The sequence below is a fragment of the Rutidosis leptorrhynchoides genome, unplaced genomic scaffold, assembly GCF_046630445.1.
Source record: "Rutidosis leptorrhynchoides isolate AG116_Rl617_1_P2 unplaced genomic scaffold, CSIRO_AGI_Rlap_v1 contig633, whole genome shotgun sequence".
NCBI classification, from domain to species: Eukaryota; Viridiplantae; Streptophyta; class Magnoliopsida; order Asterales; family Asteraceae; genus Rutidosis; species Rutidosis leptorrhynchoides.
In genome coordinates, this window is record NW_027266855.1 from 1 (window position 1) to 25769 (window position 25769).

The 25769-nt window shown below is 36.8% G+C and overlaps 4 protein-coding genes across 4 annotated transcripts; 2 read left to right on the forward strand and 2 right to left on the reverse strand.

The window, feature by feature from the left end:
• The first annotated feature begins 1478 nt into the window (after nucleotides 1–1478).
• LOC139884967 (protein transport protein SEC13 homolog B) lies at nucleotides 1479–2384 on the forward strand. Its single transcript, XM_071868925.1, has one exon. The coding sequence runs from the start codon at nucleotides 1479–1481 to the stop codon at nucleotides 2382–2384; it is 906 nt and encodes a 301-aa protein (XP_071725026.1).
• Nucleotides 2385–3059: 675 nt separating this feature from the next.
• LOC139884966 (cytochrome P450 71AP13-like) lies at nucleotides 3060–4743 on the reverse strand. Its single transcript, XM_071868924.1, has 2 exons — nucleotides 3817–4743; nucleotides 3060–3671 (listed from the first exon to the last, which is right to left on the reverse strand). Exons 1-2 carry the CDS (start codon nucleotides 4741–4743, stop codon nucleotides 3060–3062), a joined length of 1539 nt encoding a protein of 512 aa, XP_071725025.1.
• Nucleotides 4744–9550: 4807 nt separating this feature from the next.
• Nucleotides 9551–10565, forward strand: LOC139884968 (GATA transcription factor 4-like). Its single transcript, XM_071868926.1, has 2 exons — nucleotides 9551–9814; nucleotides 9909–10565. The coding sequence occupies exons 1-2, from the start codon at nucleotides 9551–9553 to the stop codon at nucleotides 10563–10565; spliced, it is 921 nt and encodes a 306-aa protein (XP_071725027.1).
• Nucleotides 10566–21184: 10619 nt separating this feature from the next.
• Nucleotides 21185–21688, reverse strand: LOC139884965 (uncharacterized). The gene has a single exon (XM_071868923.1). The coding sequence runs from the start codon at nucleotides 21686–21688 to the stop codon at nucleotides 21185–21187; it is 504 nt and encodes a 167-aa protein (XP_071725024.1).
• Between the last annotated feature and the right edge of the window lie 4081 nt (nucleotides 21689–25769).

Consider the following 25769-nt stretch of genomic DNA (forward strand, 5'->3'; position numbering starts at 1 on the left):
TAAGATAGAACTGGAAATTATATTAGTATTTTTTTATTAAATTATTATTATAAGGACGTATCACTCAAACTTCTTACCTAAAAAATGAAGAAGAGATATAATCATTAATTGCTCATATCTTGATGTGCAAGATGGATGTATATTTTGAGAGGTGATGTCGTGACAGTAAAAAAATATACTATTTTCGTGTAAATTAGATGTAAATAAAAACATAATTTTTTGTTTCAAATTAGATGTAAATTTGACAAATTTAAAGTACATTAATTATGTTTATCTCTTATATCTAGATGCACCAATTTCACTATCTATCTTCACAATCATTCCTCATACATTTGGTTATTAATTATAATTTTAAGAATATTTTATTTTTTAGGGTGAAATATTTTAATCCTCAAAATAAAGCATAATATATGATCACCCTCTTTTTAGTTCCATAATTAATTCCGTCCCTACTTTTACAAAATAATATATGATTATCTTTTTGTTAGTTATCAGTCAATTTTCATCTACAAATGATGATGTCAATTTAAAAATTCCCAATAATACTCTTCTTAAACAATTGACTCAATAACTGAGAGTATAATAAATAATTATAATCTTTTAACGTTGTTAAGTATGAAGGGATAATTATATATTAATTTATAAAAGTAGAGGGGCGAAATTAATTGTGAACTAAAAGAAGTGAACATATATTATGCTTTATTTTGGGAATTAAAATATTTCATCTTATTTTTTATAATTATAATTATGTTTGAAGATGAGTTTATGAAAACGAATTTTTTTTAATTTAAATTTATGAAATCTCATAAATTCACGTAGGATTATAATTTAAAAAAGAAAAGAAACATTGTAGGAAAAAATAGTTTACTATATCGTATCTTTTGCGCGAAAAATAAAGTAATCCAGCCCATATAATTTAAACCTAGGCCCATATATCCATCCTATTTAAGATGTCGGCCCAACACACATGTTCTCAGTTGTATGAATAAGCGTCCTTGAATCAATTAATCGACATTGCATAAACGTTTTAAGTCATATTTTCTCGTTCGTAGATCTGCTCTGCTGCTAAACTTGCTCGTGTAACCGGACCGTTTGCGTTCTTCGTCTCTACCAGGTTTTTCTTACTTTCCCTTCTCTACAATTTTGAAAATTTGTGTGGTGATACCACTTTCGATCTCAGTATTTAATACGATCCAGCTTTTATTGAATTATTACGTTGCTGTCATCGGATGATATTCGTTTTGTTTATTTCGATTTGTAATTTTCAAATTAGATGATCTGCGTTTTCTTATGGATCTACTATGTTCTGTCGCTGAGAAAAATTTTCCAATTGCTATTGTGTGCGGATTAGGTTTTATATTCGATTGTAATAATGATATAATTTGGGATTCTCCCTTCGCTGTGTGAATGATTTGGAGTTGTTTTGTGTAGGGGTACGTTGAAAGGAGGGAACTCTTATAGATTATCGATTAGGCAATATGCCTGCTCTAAAGATTGAATCTGGTCACCAAGACACTGTCCATGATGTTGTCATGGATTACTACGGTAAGCGTTTGGCTACTGCCTCATCGGATCAGACTATCAAGATTACTGGCGTGAGCAATGCTTCATCTCAGCATCTCGCAACTCTGACCGGTCACCAAGGACCTGTTTGGCAGGTGGCTTGGGCTCACCCCAAATTCGGGTCTCTTCTTGCTTCATGTTCTTATGATGGTCGTGTTATTATCTGGAAGGAAGGTAATCAGAATGAATGGACCCAAGCTCATGTTTTCGACGATCACAAATCATCCGTGAATTCAATTGCTTGGGCACCTCACGAGTTGGGACTCTGTCTGGCCTGTGGCTCGTCCGATGGCAACATTTCCGTTTTCACTGCCAGAGCTGACGGTGGTTGGGACACCTCCAGGATCGACCAAGCTCATCCAGTCGGCGTCACTTCTGTTTCCTGGGCCCCATCGATGGCTCCCGGCGCTCTAGTCGGCTCCGGCTTGCTCGACCCTGTTCAGAAGCTCTGCTCCGGAGGTTGCGATAACACCGTTAAGGTGTGGAAGCTCTACAATGGGATTTGGAAGATGGACTGTTTCCCGGCTCTCCAAATGCATACCGATTGGGTTAGAGATGTTGCTTGGGCCCCAAACTTGGGACTTCCGAAATCTACAATCGCGAGCGCATCTCAGGATGGGAAAGTCATAATATGGACAGTGGCAAAGGAAGGAGATCAGTGGGAAGGTAAAGTTCTGAATGATTTCAAGGTCCCTGTTTGGAGGGTATCATGGTCGTTGACTGGAAACTTGTTGGCTGTGGCTGATGGAAGCAACAATGTCACTTTGTGGAAAGAATCTGTCGATGGCGAGTGGCAACAGGTTACAACAGTTGATTCCTAGATGATTGATAACGATATATAGTTATTAAACTCTCTTTTTTCCTTATGTCGACAACTAGACTGTTTGGATCTTTATACATGTTCTTATTAGACCTTTTTTCTTTTACTATGTTTAATCCTTCAGAAGTGCTTGTGCTGGTTTTATTTGAACGTATAATTTTTGTTGTTTATTTTGCAATTATCTTATCGGCATGAATGTATCTATTTGCCCATCTATTTTGGAGTATTGTTTTGTGGTTTTAGTCCAGCTATAAGTTACCAATGCAGTTTGGTGCTATTGGAATGACATTTTTCACATTCTCATTATCAGACTCGCATTGTAACGACTGTTTGCGAATAAAACATCTCATCATTCAGATTAGCTTCCTTCAAGGAATTGCTGTAAGTTATAGCGTGCACTATATTAAATTTGACTCCAGGTTTATAAATCTTTGATTCCTTTTTTGAAAACCTAGGAGAAAATTAATCCCTTTCTTTCATTTATTTGAGGGAAACAATTCACCAGAATTTCAGTTTCGTAAATGAAACAAACAACTTTGCTCTACATTCATCGCAGAATTGAAAAGGGGGACCATTGATTTACTATAAACTTTCAGTCTTCTTATTTATCTTACGGTGACTCGAAATATTTTGACGAGGATGAGCGACCCAAAGTGCATGCGTTTATATCGATGATCTAGGAAAAGTGTGGTTTTGCGATGACTTTAAGATTTTCAATTCTGTGCATTGTGATGCCAAATACTTCTTTGAGATCCAAATCTTTAGGGCTAATGCCATGGGGAAGTTCCCAATCAAAGCTGTGGAGAAGTTGAGCAAGAGCAAGCTCAATGTTAGCTTCTCCAAAGGTGATCCCAGGACATTTTCTTCTGCCAGCTCCAAAAGGTATCAGCTCAAAATTCTGCCCTTTGTAGTTGATACCGCTATCTATAAATCGTTCTGGTTCGAACGTATCAGGATTTTTCCATGATATTGGATCCCTCCCTATTTTTCGTGCATTTATATAAATCCGTGTTTTAGCCGGGATATCGTATCCGTCGATTTTAAGGTCTTGCGTCGATTCTCTCGGGAGTAAGACTGGTGCCGGAGGATGCAATCGGAGAGTCTCTTTGATCACTGCTTGCATGTATTGGAAATGAGGCAGATCACTCTCCTCCACAACTCGTCTATCTTGAAGAATGCTTCGTACTTCATTTTGTGCCTTCTGCATTACTCGGGGATTCATTAGAAGCTCTGTCATTCCCCAATCGAGAGTTATGAATGTCGTGTCAGTTCCTGCAACAAACATGTCCTGCACACATTAATCATATTAGTCTAATCATTTGTTGCTAGGGTAATTTCACTGGCTGATTTTAAGCATCACAACACGTAACGTGAATTGTATGTGTAATTGTATATATATAAGTTCCTAATTAAAGGAATATAGATGTACTGACCATTATTATGCCTTTGACACTATCCATAGTTAGGGACACATCAGTAGATCCATTCTTTTGTATATCAAGTAACACATCCACAAGATCCTTTTGCTTCTTTTCTCCTTGAGAATTATTCTTTAGATGCTCATCAATGACCTCGTCGAAAAACTTGTCAAAACGTCTGAACGTCTGCTGGAGTTTTGATTTGAAGCCAGTTAAGGTGCATACAAACTCCATGGAAGGAAAGAATTCGCCAATACTAAATCCTCCAACCAATTCTTGATAATCTTCGAGCATACTTTGGAATCCATGTCGATCATAATCGCCTCCTCCAGAGTAATCTCTCCCTAATGCCATTCTGCATATTGTATCATTTGCGTAAAGTCCAATAATCTTTGAAAGGTTAGTCGTCCCAGGATAAGATTGCACGATTCTAGAAACAAGATGTGCAACCTCTTGTTCTCGAATAAAGCTAAACGATTGCACTCGTTTAGCACTTAGTAACTCGAGCGTGCAGATTTTACGGACGCCCCTCCAGTAAACGCCGTAGGGGGAGAAAGCTACCTCGGCACAGTTGAAGAATAAGTACTTGGCTGAGAATAGCCGTGGACGACTACACGTAGCAAGATCGTGAGTTTTCATGATTTCCTCAGCTAATCTTGCTGACGAAATGACAACTGTGGGGATCTGGCCGAGCTGCAAGTAGAAGATTGGGCCGTACTTGTCGCCAATATTATGTAAAGTCAAGTGGGTTGATGAGCTATCAAGTAGGTGATGAAGGTTGCCAATGATTGGAAACTTCCTAGGACCTGGTGGGAGTTTGAGTTTCCTACAACTTTTTGATTTTGTGAGAAGATATTTCATCAGAATCGCTAGGAAAATGCCTGTAAAGAGTACATATATATGATCGGAAGGATTCTCTTGCTTCCACTGAAGCAAAGCCATGGTAGGATGAATAAAAAATCACTAGGAATTTTCAATTTGAACTTACGAAGTTGTTACTCGTCAGTACGTACTCAGCTTGGTAATTAGAAAAATAAAAATTGAAGCTATGACATGGGATTATATGATGCAAGTTTTGATAAGAATAAGGAGAAACCAACAAAATATATCGTGGTGTACTATGCCTTGACCACGTTACTCATCCCGTAACCTCTTCTCTCCTCCGTAATACAAACTTTGGAGGACTATTACTTTTAGCGTCGTTTAATTGCGATTAGAGAATTGATTTAGAGATAAGATTATGATAAGATAGGTTTTGAATGTAATGTATGGAAGAAAATTAGGAAAAGAGGATAAGAGAGAAACCAAAAAAGTCATTGCGGTTGAGATGAGATTATCTAATCAGAAATATTTGTCGAATTCCAAGTTTAGTATATTCCTGTTTGAGAAAACGAAAGTAACGTTTCCTCACTAACATCTTTTCCGTCCCTTACATTTTTTCGTTAGTCTAAAAAACTTCACATTTTCTATTAGCTATTAAAAATATCCTTCCACCGTTAATTTTGCACATGTGACGCTTAGTCAGTTAACAGACTAATATATTTGTACACGTATCATCTGTCTCATAAAAAAATTTGACACATAAAAAATCCACATTTTCTTTGCAATAATTTCGTGATGTGGCAAAATTTTTGTGACGTGCCACTGACACAAGTCGCAATTAAATGAGTCCATAAGCTGAGTAGGCCTGAGTTGGCACCACGGAACACCATATAGATGCCATTCAGGTGAAATTAATGACAGAAGGGTATTTTTGATCACTAGCAGAAAACGTAAAAAGTTTTTAGACTAATAAAAAAACGTAAAGAACTAAAAATATATTATAGGTAAAACGTGAAGGACAAAAATATACGTTTTCTTATTATTCTTTCATATCAAAGTGTTTGTATTTCATCCTGAAATATATATATATATATATTCTACCGAAAGATTTAAATTTATTTCTCCAAATTCACATTCGGATACAGAAATTTAAGTAGTGGCGAGTGTTATGTTGCATATTATACGGATGTGGGCTGGGAATCGGCAATGATAAATACTAAAATAAGGATGGGACGATAATTATTAAAATTATTCAAAATATAATCATTGAAAAAATACTGAATAAAAAACTTAAAAACAAAGTAAATTATCATATTCATATAATTTTAAAAGTTTAGTAAAATTCAACCTTTTCAATCCACAATTAAATATTCCGATATATAGTGTACATATTAAAAAATACAGTTAAATTAATAAATAGACATATTTCAAATTATTATTCGTTAATAAAATACAATAAAATTTATAATCGTAATAAATTGAAAAATTCTTCTAACCGTTCATAAGATTCGAACATTTTTAAAACGTATCATTTTTCGCCAGCCAAGAAACAGCTCCCGAGACGTCTAATATCCGTCTACATTGTAAAACCATATCGGGGATGGAAACCACATATTATAGGTTATGTTTACATGGGAGAAAAAGATTACAACAAACTTGGGTTGAGCCACTTGGGCCATAAGGTTTAGCGTTATGATGCGAAATGTGTCTTCTCCAAATTGTAGAACTAAAATAAAACCTAAATTAATACCCATTCATATTACTTATCTTGACATTATTATTTCAGTTATTCATTTCAAAAAAAAAAAAAAAAAAAAAACTAGTAGACGAGGCTATGTACATGCATCAAACGAAATTAGTGGATCAACTCGTGCATGTTTTTGTCAAACAATAACCTTCCATGATTGAGGTTTAATCATAATTTATAAAAACTTAGCTAATAGTTTGATCATACCCAACACGAACTCGAAACAAAATTAAATTCGAAATAGCACGAGCTAGGGAGGTTTACATGCCATCCACATGACCTCTCCTTCTTTGATATTTCATCAACTAAGTATATTTTACTAATTAAATTTCCAAATAATTGAGGTAGAATTTTGACCTAAAAACTCAATTAAGGGTTTTAAAAGAAGAAAAAACTCACATGATTGCTGACAGAACCACCACCTTTGTCACGTGATTATTTGTCCCCACTAAGCCTTCAGAATTTAATCAATAAAGTTGATTAAGTTGCCACTAATCTAAACCTAACTACTAAGTATTACTACTAATAAAGCTTTTTTTTCCTTATCCTTTTTCTTTTGTCCCTTACTTTCACTATGAAAGGAAAAAAAACCCTAAACGCACGCTATTTTGTATGTATACCATGCACATCGGGGGAAAATGACCAGAATATCACTCAAATGACCACAATACTTATAAAGTTGAGGGTATTATTGACAAATCACACGTACAGTATGCCTGGTTTGCACTCAAGATGGTGTGCATTTAGCAAGCGTCATTTTCTTAACTATCTTGAAGGGTTACATGCCGGAAGTTAAAACTTTTATTTTTTTCTGAGGGTCGGAAGTTTAAACTTTACTTCTGATGGAGGGAATATATATATATTCAAAACAAAACAGTATGGTCCTCTTACAATTGTAAAAACTTTAGTAATATATACGAGGTTATCCGTTTTACGATTGGTTAATTAACATTAACTCAGCCACATACATTGGGATTAGCATCGAATAATAATAACTCGACCCATCTGAGTTCTGACTCTATCTGTACCCTTTTAAATAAAAATGGCATTAACAATTTGTGTCGATTAATCTATTCTTCCTCCACTTTACCTTAATAAAAATTTTCAACCACGTACGTAATACTATAGCTAGATTAATTTCTTCCCTTAAGGGTTTTTTCCCTCGTCTCATTTCACTCCGTACAACGAGAGGAACATACCATATATCTCCTGGAGAAGAAAAGAATTTTATACGTGAAATAAGACGAATACAAAGACATTTCTTTTTGCGTGAGGAAGTGGAATAATTGATTTTAGGGGAGTAGACTCTAAGAATTATTGAAGTCAACTTGTATTAGGTATATATATAAAGAAAAGGATTGAGAAGTATGACTATGTTTATTGAAGTTTCTTATATGTGTACATTTGAATGTAATTTTTCTTTTTTAAGAAATAAATATAAAGAGAGGTTAATTAAAGATGAAAATAACGTCACAGAAAACCATGTGAAAGTGATCAAGGACGTTAAATTGGATTAAGGTTAGCTGTAAACATCGTGCTTAAACGTGGGTGACGAATATATAACACAAGGTCATATATTTTAGGGTAAGATTACAATTTTTAGTTGAGTTAAAGATTAAATTGCATTTAAATATTAAAAAAACACAGACTTCGAGAAGTAAAATTATTAAAGAGCAGAGGAATCCGGCTGTAAACTTGGACACTAATGGAGAATCACAGCGACAAAACCTGCAAACAGCTTAGGGTTTTAAACATTTAGATTAAAAAAATAAACTCATAAAATTAAATTAAAATTCACATTATTACCTGTATATTTTAATTAGTGTCTCCGATGATTCCACATTTATGTCATAACGACACATGCAACGATAGTATAGTTATGAAGAAACAACCCGGCCTGATATAGTAAGTACAGTATTACTTATCGGATTACTTTTAAGGCTAGATCGTTTTCATAATTAAACAAGAATCGATTAGATTGTGTTCAAATGAACCAGCTTAAGATTAGTTTTTAATTAGTAAGTAGGTTTTATTGATTCATCTTAATTTAGTTGGATTTGGGTTTGGTTGAAGTGAATTGAGTCTTGAGAATTCAAAAAAATTCCTCCTTAGTGTAGTCATGATTCTATCTATAATTTATCCCTTAATCTCTTTCATTGGACTATACATACTATTAGTCTATAAATATATATAGCCACATTTCAATTTTTTAGGAATAGACCAACTAGAATATGTTGGACTACATACGAGATAATAAATCTAAATATATAAAATTATATATATTATACTGCATTTTCAGTCTCACAATACATATATATTAAAAAATACAAAATTTCATGTATCGTGTAATGTGTGAGCGAGATGTAGTAATTGCATATGTAACTAATTGCGTGATCACACCACAAAGGACCACTGGATAAGTTTATCGATAGTGATACTAAGTCAAAATGAATATTTTCCATATTAAAATACACGAAATCTTATAATTTTAAATTTATATTTATATATATATTTATAAAAAAATTTAAAATATTATATATTTTATATGAATGAAGTAATGTGTATCTTGAATTGAATTATCCCCTTGCATTAATAAAGGGATTTTGTACACAAAATAAAAAATAAAATAAACGGATTTTGTACATTTTTGTTTTCATATCGAACATAATACTATCCCGTCTTTAAATATATATCCTTTTATATTTTTAATTATATTTAAAAATAAATATATTTAATTATTAATATTATTTAGATACAATAATTTTCGAACGAATTTAATTAAAAAATTAAAAAAATATTTAGTGGAAGACGGTGGAAATATTTCTCATGAAAAGAAAAATCGAATAGAGAACATTGACTTTAATCCAGTGACGAGGTCACGCTCCACAACTTCATTTATAGTTTTAGGTTAATCACTCAACTCATAAGTATGAATAATTAATTTTTTATTTTATGCACAACTGAATAATAAAATACACGCAAATACAGAAAAACAAAATCCAATTAATTAATTAATCATTAAAATAGCACGTAAAAAGATGCCCTTTAATTATCCGATATTACACTTTTACCCCTCCCTTTACTCCTCAAAAGCCACTCCTTGCGTCTCTCTCCACACACAACTTTTTCTCTGAAAATCTCTCACTATACATTAATACATACATACACTTAATATATCAAATGGAGGTACCGGAATTTTGTGTCGGTGGATACTTCTCCGAGCAAAAAACAGGCGACAACTTCGCCGTCGACGACCTCTTGGACTTCTCAAACGACGATGCGATGATGAGCGACGGTTTTTTCGACAATGTGACCGGGAATTCCGCTGATTCTTCCACCGTCACCGGGAATTCCTCCATTTCCGATCAATTCAGTAATTATAACTATCCTTTAAGCTGCCGGAGCTTCGCCGACTCCCAGCTCACCGGCGAGTTTTGCGTGCCGGTAATTAATTTCTCTTAATTACATACATTATTTCGTCTAAAAATTCTTAATTAATATAATAATAATAACATTGTGTTAATTTCTTAATTAACAGTATGATGACATGGCTGAGCTTGAATGGCTGTCCAATTTTGTGGAGGACTCATTCTCAAACGACCAAAACCTTCAAACAAACTACCAAATTCTATCCGGATCCAAACCACCCACTCCCGAATCCTCCTCTTCATCAACCCGACCCGAACCCGCTAACCCTCACCACCCCATTTTCAGCCCCGACACTCCACTCCCGGGAAAGGCTCGGTCCAAGCGGTCACGTGCTGCACCATGTGACTGGTCGACCCGACTCTTACACGTATCGCCTAATCCTAATCCCGAATTGTCCAACAAGCAAGACAACTTGAACCCGAATTCGGAGTCCACGGGTCGTAAATGCCTACATTGCGCGTCGGAGAAGACTCCGCAGTGGCGCACTGGGCCTATGGGCCCGAAGACGTTGTGTAATGCCTGCGGGGTGAGGTATAAGTCGGGGAGGTTAGTCCCCGAGTATCGACCCGCAGCTAGCCCGACTTTTATTTCGGCAAAACACTCCAATTCGCATCGGAAAGTGGTGGAGCTAAGGAGACAGAAGGAAATGCAAAGGGCAAGACAACCACCGTTTCTCGGTCATAGTCCACTTTACGGTGTATCGGACGGCGGTGATGAGTACCTAATTCATCACCATACTAGCAACAATTTTGGTCATATCATCTAGTTGTGGGAATGTTTTGGTTAATTAGTCCATAGAGTTAATTTAATTAGCGTCCGATCTTTCCTACTTTTTTTTTTTATTTTCTTTCTTTAAATTAACAACGAAGTGTAGTTACTTTAATTTCTTCTGTTTTTTTTTTTTTTTTTTCCTAATTCTGATGTTTTCAATTATCAATTTTGATTTAATTTGTAGTTTCTTTAATTTTGAAAGAAAATGCAAAAATTTTACCCATAAGAACGGGTAAAAAGTTACGGGAAAGAAGGTTGTTTAATTTATTAATAACTAATCAAAGGTTATTGCTTGACAGAATACTTATATATATTATGGTAGCATTTTATATTACTATCTAGTATCTACTTGATTATTATTGATAGTTTGATAAATATAAGCCATCAAATATTAGGATATTTTTAAATCTTTTTTTTTTTTTACTGTTGAGTTTTATAGAGAAAGAACAAAATCAGTAAGCTATTTAGAGTTCAGTAAGCTATCAGATTATTATTTTTTTATTTTAAAGGAGGATAAAATTAAGTATGAAATTAGTGGCCAAATTTAATCGTGTTAATCTACGATAATTCGATTTCTAAATTCCAATTACGTTCGTTTCGTGTTTTTATATCTCTAGTCTCCTGATTGCTTTTGTTTTTCTTTTTCTAATGGAATGGAACGAATGGTACAACAAATGATCTACGGAAACAAATGGGTCGTCCTTCTAAAGAAAAAATGGGCGTGTCCCTTACCCTACATATACTAATTTGCACATGTTTGAGTGTCTAGCTATTGGCTTCGTCCATAATTCTTGCTTCTTTATTTTTCTTTATTCGAAAAAAATTGTAACATATATAATGTAGGATTAAAACGAAATTACTAAATATGTCTTATTGTCATTTTTATTAAGATCAAAAAGGGATTTTATTAGATATACTAAGATCGACAATCGGATACGATGCAATCTTACATCGTTCTATCCCATTAATTCTTAAACATAATGAGCTAAACGAAACGATTGTCCATTGTCATTGACATCCTAATATATGTACCACATATTTGTAACGAAATTAAAAAGAACTTGTCAACGGGTTTAGGATTGTACGTACGAAGAAGACTTGGGATTTGCTCATGTAATATAAAGTACTATACACAAAATGGAAGTTAGTGCCTATTAAAATATTAATACTATAGTAATGTGAATTTAGCTCTCATCACGACGACCCAAAATTACTGGACATAAATTTCAGAGCCAAGAAAAGCTATATTATTATTAATTACTAAATTTTATATAAACATCGTCTTGCATACGTACCATCATCATTTATCGAAACCATCAAAGTTGTTTGGAAAGAAAGAGCTACAAAATTCTCTGGCCGCTTAGCTTGCAAATTGGTCCACTACACATAGTCATGTGTTCATCTTGATAGTTTCAAAGAAGATTGAAAAAGAGAGAGAGTATATAAGTAGACTTTGGTTTAATTTTATTATATTCTTCACACGATTGTAGTGTATACTGTATACCCACTTGCTCGTCTTTATTTAGTCGGTCCATTAAATTATTAATTCGAAAAAATCAAAGAAATGTAATTCAATTTTGTAATATTCTTGCTTAGCTTATGGCTAACTTGATAAACTTATGTCGTAGGCGAATTAGATGTAGATTTTTCTCTACTGTTTTTATTGAAGTTGATTAATGTTTCATGATTTTTATGAGAAACATTTGAATTTGAGCCCAATTTAAACAAGAGACGGATAATTAATTAGCTGACAATTTTGTTGAACGGAGGAAGTTAGAAATGTGTGTAAAAAGAAAGGAAGCAAAAGTGGACGTTAGGAATATATTTCGGATGTATATGCAGTTGCTTAAAATACTGAAGTTGCAGTTTTGACAAGACTACTTACAAGAGGGTTTCGATGTATATGCAGGGATGAAGTTAGGAATATATTTCGGATTGTGCCGATAAAAAATTTATAAAAATGTCAAAAATAAAATAAAATAAAAATTCCATTTAATTTAGGTAAAAAGATTGCATACTTTACACGCTAATAAAAGTGTAAAATTCAATAAGACACGGATGAGCCAAGTTATGTTCATGTCGACTTATGAATACAAAAGCGATACATACATTTTATTAGTAATTTAATTTTTTTTTTCAAAAGTTTAGGTAGGTCCAAATTGACTGTAGTTCAGTCCCTAATTGTATGTACTTAGGTAATTTGAAACCTCTAGTTTTGCTATTTTGTTTATGATTATTGAGTTCTGTCGCGATGTATACTCGCCTGATCGATCAAGATTGCTTTGATGACAAGCAAGAGTTTAAAGTGGAGTATAAGAATTTTGCTATATGAATATCGTGAAGGTTTTCATATTTTGTGGGTTGCTGAGTTTTATGTGAAGCAGATTGGAGTTTTTTTAGCTTGAAGTTAGTGAATTTATGATCTAATTTAGAGTTGTTGTAGCTTGAGTTTCTCTAGCAGATTGGAGTTTCCGAGTCAATGTATGGTGTTATTTTGCTCTCAAATAGACTGTTTATGATGTCATGTATTGTACAATGCTCACAACTCTAAATTCTAGTGGCATTATTTTATGTCTATATCTTTTGACTTTTTTTTATAATTTCACTTGGAATTAATTTACGTATGATCCTATTTTATAATATCTACGATTTTTATTTAGTTTAGAGAGTTAAGATTTTTATCCGAAATTATTAATCAGGAGACGCAAATTAGCTCGATTACTTTGTGACTTTCATTCAAATATCTAATAATAATAATTCAGTGTCTCTTTTATAAAAATAAATAAATGATCAAAATGATAATCAAAATGATAATTCAATTGAAGGAGGAGCCAAAAATATTACTACCTCCATCATTCCATACATAATTTTTTAGATTTTTTATTTATCTAAAAAATGATGACTTTCATACGTAATTTAGATTAAAATATGTTGTATTTTCTATTTTCACTTTGTTATTTTGCACCAATATCTTAAAAATCATGTATTAAGAGATGAAGGGAGTAATTGCTTGCCTGGTTTTCGCGTGAGATCATTTTCGATTCATCTGCACAGCAAACTGTAGTTTTATTATCAAAATCAAAATTTAGCATACCAATATATTTGTCAATGGATGCAGCTGGAATTTATAAAATTGTCTAAATTAACTTAAGTTGTGTTTTCACCTTTGAAGCAGTCAATTATGCAGTTGTGATTTCAGTTTTATCCGATAAAATGTGTGCTACAGACGAGTTAAATTTGATGGTTAATTTTATTGAAAAAATTAAATGTGCTCAATTTTGTAAGTGTCGTCTATCTCCGATCTTCCAGATGAAATTTTTAGCCTTATGTTATGAAGAATCGTACGAGATGGGAGATCGTTGTCCACAAACAAACTCTCGAAAATATTACATGACCGATTCAATGTGTAGAGTCATGGTTCTATCAATTACATGCGAGCATTTGTAACCATAATGTAGGAAAAGAAAATTTGGTTATTATTTTCAACAAGACTTTACATCTTTTTCCAACAAGAAGAATGAGGCCATCTGCTATAATGACCCATCGCAACAAAGGACGACCAATAAGACATCTAACAAGGAAGTGAAAACTGGGAGCAACAACTTCAACGATCATCATGGAGCGATCCAAACAACAAAATCCATCAAGACAAAACCATACCAGTAAACAATCATGAGGAAAACGGAAACAATAAATCACACGGCAATTAGAAACAAAAAAACATACCATTAATATTAACGCTCTCAGTATCCCAACAATAAATCACACTGATTCTAGTCTTCCACTCGAATCTTGCGGAACTTCTCCTGACCAATAAGAATCCGTATTACATTCTTCTATTTTCTCAAATAAGTCCTAGAGCCAAATGACTCCACGCATAATCCTAGATACATGCATGAATGATTATTTATATATGTATAAATATATTATCACTTTTTAATATAAATAAAATTGTATGCGTCTTTTAATTAAGGAAAAGAAACCACGAAAGGATTGCCAATATGTATGATTCAATGGTCAACATTGACTCCTTAAAGAAACATTAGGATTGTTAAGGTGGTAAGATCGACATAAATGATTAATGGTGCAAGTCTTGAATGTCTAAGACATAAAAAAAATTATTGTGTGAAGGCCAAGCATCTCCAAGATTCAAAGATATGGGAAGATTTCTAAGATTATACGGTACATAAGGAAACAAAAAGCATTGCAGAAAAGGAAACAAAATTGAATCCAGTACCTTCTGGTCCAGACATTACATACGCGCGACTGAGAGGAAGAATACACTCGAAACTAAATATTCTGTAGATACATCAAGACATTAGTTGTCTTGATAATTAAATTGTCATCTTTTGACCTTAGGTTATTTTAGAAATAAACATTATGATAGTCCGTTTTAGAAAAATATATATGAGATAGATGAGATATAAAACTTAATTAAACGGTACATCATAAGAATTGTCAAGATAGATGACGTGTCGTGATCAAAGGGTGATAATCAAAGACGTGTTCCTCAAGCATCAAGACATATGAAGGCGCATTATGTTAAAGGAAACACAATCATGATACAATTAAAAAGGGAAACAAAATAAATCCCATTTTATATCTATGGGCAAATCAAAATCGGAACAAGGATCAATCAAATCAAGAATTGAATTCACAAGTGATTCCTTCTTCAAGAAAATGAAGTGACACGCAAGACTAACAACACCTATAAAAGAGCAAGTTGTGATCGATGATTCATAAAGCTAATTAAGGAAACAAGATCGGGATCTGTTCATTAGACATTGTTTTGATGGGGCTCGAAACGTAGTAGAGGTGAGGAGCACGCGCCTCTATCCGATCAGTCTTCGGCTTAAGGTTGTGGACTTAGGACATAATGGGGGATGAGAAGTATTTAAGCGTTTACGGTCTATCCAGGCCTACGAGGCTCACCACGAAGCCGAGCGACAATGTGGTGGATCTCAAATCTAGTGAGGGAATGATCCTGCTTCTAAAGAGAGAGTGTAAGTTCCCTTATGTCTCTTGTGTGTCTCTTAGCTTAAGTCTTGGCTTACTCTGATATCTGAGAAGGGTATTTATATAGGGGAGACCTTTAAGGTTGACTTGGACTGTCAGTGATGAAGCCGACCTGTACAGTTGTGAGGCCGTTGTTCACCTCGGCTTTGGGCGCTTCGGCCTCTTCAGGAGGGCGAGGCCGACAGTGTCCGTGCCTCGAGCGCGTAGCCTCACAAAAGGGATGGAGCCGCTGCACGTACCTGGCTGATCCTAAGCCGGAGGAACCTACAACGGCACGATCCAAATTACCTAAAAGCCACATACCGTATCTTTTGCTCCCTTTCTAGCGGGAGAGCGTACGATCTCGTGGAAGAAATACAGCTCGTCGTGGGTTTTTATTGGACTCGTGGGCCTCGTTCAAGCCTGGAGCCGTATCCTTTAGTAGTGTCGGTTTGGCATAAGTCTTGGCCTTGCCTCGATTAAAATTCCCCCCAAGCCTCTGTCAGCTTAGAGATCTTAGTCTTCGGCTTCAGTCGACTTCTCTTGGGAAGGAGCCGGTCTTGGGGCTTCAAATTCTGAATTTTTTCCTTGTCCATTCTGAGGAGAAGACTGTCCGTCTTCTTCAATGTGAAAGGACTTCTTTAGAGATGCTTTTTGGGAAGTCCGATGGTTATTGCCCAATTATTATTAATGAGGCGGTTTGAAGATACGTTTCCCTTAGCCGTTTTTTTTGAGTAGGCAAGGGTTTGTTCGATAAACGGGAGAATGTCAGTGTATGCCTAGTTGACGTGACGAGCATTCACTGAACTGAGGCATCTCTTAGTCTTCGGACTCTTGATCTTCGTTATTTCATCATGACCCCGACTATTGCTATAAATATAATCCTCCAACGCCATTTCCTTCTTCTTTCTTAGAATTTCGGTTGTCGTCTTTGCTAGTGAGAGAAAGTGAAAGAGAGAGAAAACATCTTCACATCTCAGATTGCTTTTAATTTTCTTCTTCTCGGCTTTCCCTTCTCTTCTTCTCTTGTTGCAGTCATGTCTCAACGTCAGTCCAGCCAATCAAATAGGCCATCTTCAAATAGATCGTTGCCTAATCAAGAATTGAGAGACCCGCTTTAGCGACAGCGCTACCTTCGGCGTGTTTAGACTGTCGAAGCAAGGAGGGAGGAGGATGACTATGCTCTGGCCACTTATCGGTCGTTCGGCTCCAGCCGTAACTTAGGGATGTGGCCTTACAATCGAAGTTGCTGGCGTCTTTCTATGAGGGCTCGAGAAGCTACATTGCTAACAGGTACGACTCCGTGGTTTTGCTGGACTCATGATTATACCATAAATGATGGTTGTTCGAGCTCCGAGACTTCTTTTAAGAATGAAGCCGAAAACTTGAGGGGCTCCTTTCTGGGATCCTAACTCCATGGGCTTGGTTCTTAAGAGGCAGTTCAGGAGTTTTGCCGATTGTTAGCTTTCAAGACGTCTCATCGGGGCTGAGAGCGATGTCATGGTCTGCCATCAATGGGATCCGACTCTTATTCACGTTTTGATGTTGGGGTCTAGGCAGAGGTCGAATTTAGTTGGATGGTTGACTAGGGGCGGTCTTGGCGCCGAGGCAGTGCTGAAATACTCAATTGTCAAGGGTTGCTAGCCGAGAGGATTGCTAACTGTTTGTCCTTTATATTGCGCAGCTAATGGGGTGATACTTGCTGACGAGAGGGGTGAGACCGCTGAGCTCTCCGGTCGAGGCCATACTCTTTCCAAGGATAAAGGAAAGAGGAAGATATATGAGGCAGTCGATGAGCTCCCGACCGAAGTCCCTAAAAAGAAGAGGAGCCATCCCCTTGTCCCTGTGGCGCGCGCTGAGGCTTGGGAAGTGAAGTCGAAGGTCGAGGTCGAGGCTGAGGAGGTGAGGCTAAAGTCCGCTGCAAAAAAAGCTGTCACGAAGTGGCAGGCCTTCTTAAATGTGCTGAGCTCCATTTTTTTGGAGGATGAAATACACCCTGTGTGGAGTGGGCGACCAAGGCCGTAACTGATTAGGATCGGGCATGGTTAGAGGCCAAAGACTGGGATGCCATAGTGGATGAGGCATTCAACCATGGAAAGCTAGTAAGTTTCTTCCTTGTGTTTCTCCCAAAATACTATACCCTTGATCTTCCGGCTTTTTATGTTGGTCTGGTTCGATCCTCGACTGATAGGCTGCTGATCATACCCATGAGCTACTTCAGAGGCATGAAGAGCTGAAGCAGGTGCACTAGACCGTAGTAGAGTATCTAGTGGAGACCAGGGAGAAGCTTACTGAGAGACAGGCTTGGCTTTGAGATTTAGAAGAGGAGCTAGAGCCGTTGTTCGATAAGGTGGACAGCTTAGAGCATGGGGCCAAGGATTTTAACAGGAGGCCGAGGCGGGCTAGCCGTCAAGCTGTGGAGGCATACAAGCTCTCCAGTGATTTTCGAGAGGATGCCATGAAGGTCGCGGAGGTGGATATGAACTTCCATAAGGGTGAGGCATTCAGTCAAGCTATGGCAGAGGTGTGGGCCCTGTTCCCTTTTGCTGGCGAGATCTGGAATCCTTTCAAGGCCGAAATGGAGAGGGATGAAACTGGTGGCGATGTCGAGGTGCACCAAGAACTCGTGGCTCCCCTAGAACTTGTGGTAGAGAATCCAGCCGAGGTTGTAGCTTTTGAGGCCGAGGACGAAGATGCCATCAATGAGTCCCTCTTTTTGGAGGCTCGGTTTCTCTCTCGTCGGACTCCTGCTTTGCCTTCCTTCGACTCCATTGACTAGCTCTTCTATTTGTTCGGGCTTGTGTGCCCTTGATATCGGCCTGTCGGCCGTGTAATTTACTTTTTTGGATATTCTGGCCCTTCTAAGGCCTAACTTTAATCTTCATCTTGCTGCATACTTTCGTTGCTTTGCTTTATTTTTGCATGACATAATCCTGACTTAAGCAATCCTTTCTTTATAATATGCCTCTCCCAAAAAAAACGAGAATTCGGCACTAGGCGAGGGCTTAGCCTTCAAAGGTACTTGGCTTCACTTTTTGGTTTTAGGACTTAACTTGATGTTCTGTCCAAACGAAGGTTGGCGGCGGTGTGACCGTAGCACTTAACTGGCATCTTATTTTTAATGCTCTGTTTTGAGTCTTTGTTTTGGTCAGTTGAGGGCATCGGCTTCATCTTGGTGAGGCGACGACTTAACTTTTGTTGCTATTTTTAGGCTTCAATGCTGCCTTATCAAAATGAGCGTCGAGGTGGCTGTAGCTCTTAGTTGATGTTTTGTCTTTCGTTTCCATAGGTCTTAGTTTCTCTTTTTGCTGTCCAAACGAGAATAGTTCCAGTATTGGCGTACCTCTTTGTCGGCGTCTATTGCTGGGTTGGAGTTACTTCTTAACCAGCTTTTCTTTTGGACTTTGAGAAATTTTGCCTGTCGGAGTGGGATGTATCATCGATTTGGCTCTTGGGCTCTTAGTCGTGATTTTATCCTTTGAAGATCTGGAATCTTGGCCTATATGTAGGGAAGCATTAGCATGGCCGTAGCTCATAACCTTTGGCTTGACCTTTTGTTCTTAAGACTTATCAGATTTTTCCATGAATAAGGAAGTACTCGGGGTGGGCGTGCCTATTAACCGACGTCATATATGTGTTTGCTGTTTTAGGCGTTACAAAGATCTCATCCTTTAAAATTTATAGTCTTTGCCTAAGTACAAGGAAGCTTTGGTGTGGCCGTAGCTCTTAACCTTTGGCTCGACCTTTTTTTGTTTTAGGACTTACCGGGTTGGTCCTGTATGTAAGGAAGTGTTCGACGTGGCTTAAACTCTTGACCAACATCTTGACCTTTTTAGGACTCCAGATTCTTACTTTACCCGAACAAGGAGAGGCACCAGGGTAGGCGTACCTCTTACTGGCGTCTTACTCTGCAGTTGTCATTTTGATGGGTTTAGCAAGTATTTAGCATCGCTCTAGTCGACAAGGGAGGCGCCGGGGTGGACTGGGCTCTTAACCAACGACTCCACTTCTCATTCGAGCGGTGCCCTACGTGTCGCTATGAATGGGATCAGCATAATAAAAGGACCCAGAAAAGCAATGATCAGTCCCTATCCCAGATCACTTCGCTCGGCTTCACCCCAAGCTAGGCGGTGTTGCCTGTACTAAATCAACTTTGGCCGGACAGCTGTCGACCGCCGTATCTTTTTCCCAGTCTTTTAGGTAATTTATAGATACTTAGTTTAACTACTCGGGAGAACGTGGTCTCGCTCCATGGCGGATCCTCTAAGACTAAGTAATGACGTCGCACTCTTGGGGGACTACCCTTGTCTATCTTGGCATGTATCCTTCCAATTCACCTGTCTAGTAATGGGGGGTCCAACGGGGGCTAGTTTGGTATAGGCCGAGCGGATTAAGACCCTTGGTCTATGTTCGTCCTGGCGTCGGTCCTCACCGTTCTTCTAAAAAATAATATGAATGATGCCGTCCATGGGACTTACACATAGTTGATTGGTGAGTTTAGTGTCTTTATAAGACTTTTACAAAGCATGCCACAAAGGGCCGAATGGAGGGCCTTTAGCCGAGAAGAGCCGAGGTTAGTCTTCTAGCTTTACCAGTAGTATGCGCGGAGGTTAATAACGTGCCAACTCCTCGGGATGGGCTCACCTTCCATGGTTTCAAGGCGGTAGGAGCCGGGTCACGATACTCGGGATATTCTGTACGAGCCTTCCCACTTAGGACTCAACTTCTTGGCGGTGTCAGTCGGATGGGAAAACTCCATTTTCCGAAGGACTAAGTCTCCGCGTTAGAATGATCGGCCTCATACCTCGCGGTTATAGGATCTGGCGAGCAGGAGCTTCTGCTCGCCTATGCGCGCAGCTGCGGCGTCTCCCACTTCTTCGATTAGGTCGAGGTTGAGCTTTAGTCTTTCGGCGTTATCCTCGGAGCTGGTTTCGACGTTATCTTTGGTGGCGGCTTTGTAGCAGTCTATCTTGAACGAACGAAATTTGACGTCCAGTGGGATTACGGCTTCAGTGCCAAATGCAAGTCGGAATTGTGTCCGCCAGTTGCTGCCTTGCAAGTGGTCCGGTATGCCCATAATACTTTAGGGACGCCAAAGTGAGTTATGATGTTGACCCACACAAAGCGTTCGACTTGGAGCTCGTTGATTTTGGGTACGACTTCAGCCTCAACCCATTTGGTGAAGTAGTCTACGGCTACTATGATCCATTTCTTCTGATTAATAGACGGTGGCGAAGGACCTACGATGTGGATTCCCCATACATCGAAAGGAATTGGCGACAGAATCAGAGCGAGGTTCTCGGGTGGCAAATTGAGAATAGGCATGAACCTTTGGCAAGCTTTGCACCGCTTCACATACTCGGCTGAGTCCTTTTGAATAGTAGGCCAGGAGAATCCTTGGCGGATGATCTTCAGAGCCAGTGCTCTCCCTCTTAAGTATTGTCCACAAGTCCCTTCGTAGGTTTCCTGAAGCGCAGATTCGGCCTCGTCTGGTGTCAGACATTTGGGCAATGGTAAAGAGAGCGAGCGTTTGTATAAGGCTCCATCGATGATGGTGTAGTGGGCAGCTCGGCGCGTTAACCGTCTGGCCTCATCCATATCGTCCAGCAAGGTGCCTTGTCAGATATATTCCATTATAGGGGTCATCCAATTCACTTGCTGATATACGGGGGCCCCTAAGGGCGTGTCAATGGATGCTGAGTCCATCACTTCGGTGTAGACTGGCCTATCAAATTCCTCAAGGTCTCCAAAGGCGAGCTTTGACAGGAGATCGACATTAGCGTTCTCTTCTCTCGGTACATGGACAACCCACGATCGTTCAAATTGACCTAATAGGTTTCTTACTGCAGCCAGATATTTAGCCATCCTCGGCTCTCGGGCGGTATAATCCCCGGACATCTGGTTGACCACCAATTGGGAATCGCTATGAACACAGATCCTTTTCACCCTGAGCCTTAGAGCAAAGGCGAGGCCGGAAAGCATTGCCTCGTATTCGGCCTCGTTGTTGGTGGTGGCAAAATTTAGGGTCATGGCATATTCTACCTTGAAGTCGTCTGGGCTGTAAAGGATTACCCCGACTCCGTTCCCCGACTTATTGGCTATCCACATTGACAAAAATTCCATCGTCTACTAGTATTTTCTTTACCGACATATTGGCTATCCATCGTCTACTAGTATTTTCTTTACCGACATATTGGCTATCCACATCGAGATGACCATTGGGTCAGTGTGAGGAATCTGAATACCTTCCAAGTCCTCCTCCGAAAAACCTAGGGTTGTGCCGAGCGGCTTAGCTAGGTTCGGTGCTGGCCTTCCTTTTTAAAGACGGTCTTGGGGTCGACTCCTTGTGTCTGACCAACGTCTGCATTGCATCCCCAGCTCTTGGGACGATCACCATCGCCATCCAGAGGAAGGACTTAGGCGTCATCAGCTTACTCGACTAAGGTGCATCAGCATGAGCTTAGGGGTCTACTGTAAGTTCTAGTTCAGTTCCTATTGAACTCACTAAACACTATTCACAACACTTAGTTTATCAATAAGTTGTAGTCAGGTTGTAAGTATTGGTCCAGTTGCTACTGACCAAGTACTAGTTTATCTTTCACATTTTATTGTACTCTGAATTATACTCTGATTAATAGTTATAAACTGTGTGAATTCATATCATACTTCTACTTTATAATTATTATACTTAGATTGATTCTTTAATAGTTTAACTATAATATATTTCAGTAAGTACTGATTGTTTATCCGCTGCTATTTCGCATCTAGCTTAAGAATAGGTATATCTTTATTGTATTGAGATTATTCTTAAGTAGATTTTTTGTACATCTAAATAATCACTTCGATAAAACAGAGATATACGTAAGTGATTATTAGATTAGATTTGAGTTGTAACTAGTTAAGTTGCCTCTTAGGTGACTTAGTCGAAAGAGTTAGGGCTATCAAATTTCATATTCTATTAGGAAATCAAAGGAGATCAATATCAAATCAGTAAATATATGGAGTGGTGATCAAGGCAAGAACGCATATTCAATACATGGAGTGGTGACCAAGAAAATCCATTCCTATAAATAGTGGACTCATATCCACGGATCAACTTACACAAACATAATGTCTTGAGTGAGAAAATTAGAGAGAAGAGAAGTTCTCCGCTCGGACTTTGTTTGCTGTCACAACTTCACCAAACCAAAAAGATGTCAACATAGAGTCGAGAGTACTAGCCGGTCCGACAAAGTAGAAGACGAGTCTTAAAATAGGTAGGTTATCTACTTCTAGGTTCATTAGGAGATTTCAATTACCGCTACTAGTGAGCAAACATGTGTGTTTAGTCACTAGATAATTTGGAATTTTCTCTTTTTTGAAAGAACTCTTATCGGTTTTAATACTCGCATATTAGATGTATGTTTACACCAAACTGCATTATAATAAAGGAGAAAATATTTTGCATTTAAATCTCTCGTATTATCTTTTGTTATCTTTTGTTTTGTTTAAGTATGTTTTTGTGTCACAAATCAACTTTACAATATGTTTGACAATCAAATTTAGCAATAATGATCAAATCAATATTTGATTAAGGATTGTTCATTATATTTCGGTTTTGTAACTACTGGACGAGTCGATACTTGATATAGGGTTGCAATCAATTATCAAATTAATAGTTCGAGCACCTCAACCAAATCACACATGAGAACTGTTCGACATTTAACATTGTAGCTACGTGACGAGTTGATACTCGTGACCGATCGCAATTATCAATTGAATCAATACAACTTCAATATCATTAGAATTGATTCAATTATAAGTCTTTGATCTCGTCACCATTACTACTTGGTCAAGTACCATTAGATCGTAAAATGTCACATACATCATTGGTTTGGTATCAACTAAACTGAATCAGTCTAGCCGACACTAGTTCAGTATCAACTCAACTGAACTAGTTCATCATCATTCAACGCTAAGTCTTGGTTTCCACCGTCATGCAGATAAGAGACTTAGACGACATCAGTTTATCAGACTAAGGCGCATCAGCAAAACGTAGACGAACCTTTGTAAGTTTTGATTCAGTTCCTATTGAACTATCTCTTTATAGTTTACTACACTTAATTATCTTTAGGTTGTATAATTTGATTTGTTAGTATTGGTCTAGTTGCTACTGACTAAGTACTCGTTATTATCTTCAATAGTTTATTGTATTCAGAATTGTTTATAGATCATTAGTTATAAACTGTGTTAGTTCATACCGTTCTACTATTGAAGAAACTATTTCTAGAATTATATTCAAGTTGTTAAGTGTAATCTGTTTAGTTAGTACTGATTTATTATCCGCTGCTGTTTAGTATCTAGTTTAAGAATAGATTGTTATATTTTTGTTTAGATTTTTTTTAAGTAGATCATTTGTACATCTAATTAATCATTTTGATTAAAAAGAGATCATATATAAATGATTATTAGATTATGTTTCAGTTGTATCTCGTTGAGTTGTCATATTAGGCGACTTAGTCGAAAAAAGTTAGGGCTACTAAATTTCAATACCCTTCTCACACAAGAAGTCGAAAGAGATAAGCATCATAGTCGAGCTCAAAGAAATAAACTTCGCATTCACCGGAATTTCCTTGCTAAGGCTGCCCAGCACATCCACAGTTGTGAATCCTGACTTTAAGTGTCCCATAATACTCCTTTGCAACCAGTCAACATTATCAGTTTTCGTAGCATAAGAAAACAACGGTTTCTTCTTCTCTACCTATAATTTCTTGACTCGAGAATGTCTATTACGGATCGAATTGGCATCTCTCTTGGCCTGCCATTGATTCCATCTACTGCTAGATCGAGTTCCCTCCTTAACATAAGAAACTGAAAGTTGTCCATTTCCACAACCATGCCATCCAAACCGTTGATTGCTTCAGCTACTTCCAGCTTAGAGAAGAACGAAACAAATCCATACTTGCTTTCTTTGCGCAAAACATTGTAAGAGACGTACACCCTCACAAATCTCCCAAATTCTTGAAACAAAGAACACATCCATCCATGATTTATATCAGGTGGCAAATTTCCAACCTGTAGTTTTGTTAAAGATGAATGAGAACGCATACCAGAATAAGAACGCATACCAAAAATATGCTCATTTGTATGATACAATTTGTATGATAAAAGATGACAGTTAATTAAACGGATGGAATAATTGATTAGGGATAATACAGAAAAATATACTCATTTATTCGATCATTTCATTTTTTCCTCTTATAAAAGAGTCGAAGATCCTGTCACATGATGAAACAAGCCATATGATTCTTTGTTGTAATAATTATTTCTTCCACCGTTACTATATGCTTTTTTTTTTTTAATATATATTCAAAAAAAATATTTAATAATATTAATGAATAAAATAATATTATTTAAATAATTTTAAAAAGATTAAAAGATCATGTATTTAGAAAAAAGAAGTAATTAATAATAAACCCCACGGAAAAACCACTTCTTCTGTTTTCCTTTAATGCTTAACAGAAAACTTAGTGCAATATAAGGTTAGACCTTTATTCAAGAACGTAGGGCCGTAGGGAAGAAGCTAGAGTTTTGGGTGTTTATTTTTCAAAAATCTTTTTTATTATGGGAAAAATTTGACTCTGCATTAAATAGAAGGCTACACAACTAATAATTAATGGAAACAAATATGTAATATTTCTAATTTTATAATTAAGATAGTGTCTGATTTGTAATTTATTTTATATATTTAATAGTAATTTTAATTTACTATTATAAGATAATAAAATATAATTTTTTTAATTTTTTTTTATTTTATATTTTAAAATTGATTGGTGAACCCTAAGTGAGAAATATTAAAAAGAAAAAAAAAAACGGAAGCTAAATACGTCCTTAAACATAAAAATTACAAATATTAATAAATATTACGTGTCATTTTTTATTGACGGCTGGTTGTGAAGCCTCAAACTAACACAAGAAGTAAGTTTTTATCTTCTACTATTTGAGAAGAGCCATTATATAGATTTATTAACTATAGTAATCTGTATATATTAATTAGTATATATTGAATTTTTTTTCCCTCAAATAAAATTAACCCCCAATGTTGCATGTAGCTTCGCAATCGTACTAGATCTTTTATAAGGCATACATGTAAATTTTATGTAGAGAGACAATTTTTTTCATGACATTTACCTTAGTTTTCTAGTTAATGATATTGTAAGGCATA

Bases quoted from the DNA above. Each gene is read 5' to 3' on its own strand.
- LOC139884967 (XM_071868925.1), top strand. From the start codon at position 1,479: ATGCCTGCTCTAAAGATTGAATCTGGTCACCAAGACACTGTCCATGAT.
- LOC139884966 (XM_071868924.1), bottom strand. From the start codon at position 4,743: ATGGCTTTGCTTCAGTGGAAGCAAGAGAATCCTTCCGATCATATATAT. The intron at 3,672-3,816 runs GTCAGTACATCT...TAATGTGTGCAG, and splicing joins GTGTCAAAGGCATAATAATG to GACATGTTTGTTGCAGGAAC.
- LOC139884968 (XM_071868926.1), top strand. From the start codon at position 9,551: ATGGAGGTACCGGAATTTTGTGTCGGTGGATACTTCTCCGAGCAAAAA. The intron at 9,815-9,908 runs GTAATTAATTTC...CTTAATTAACAG, and splicing joins CCGGCGAGTTTTGCGTGCCG to TATGATGACATGGCTGAGCT.
- LOC139884965 (XM_071868923.1), bottom strand. From the start codon at position 21,688: ATGGAATTTTTGTCAATGTGGATAGCCAATAAGTCGGGGAACGGAGTC.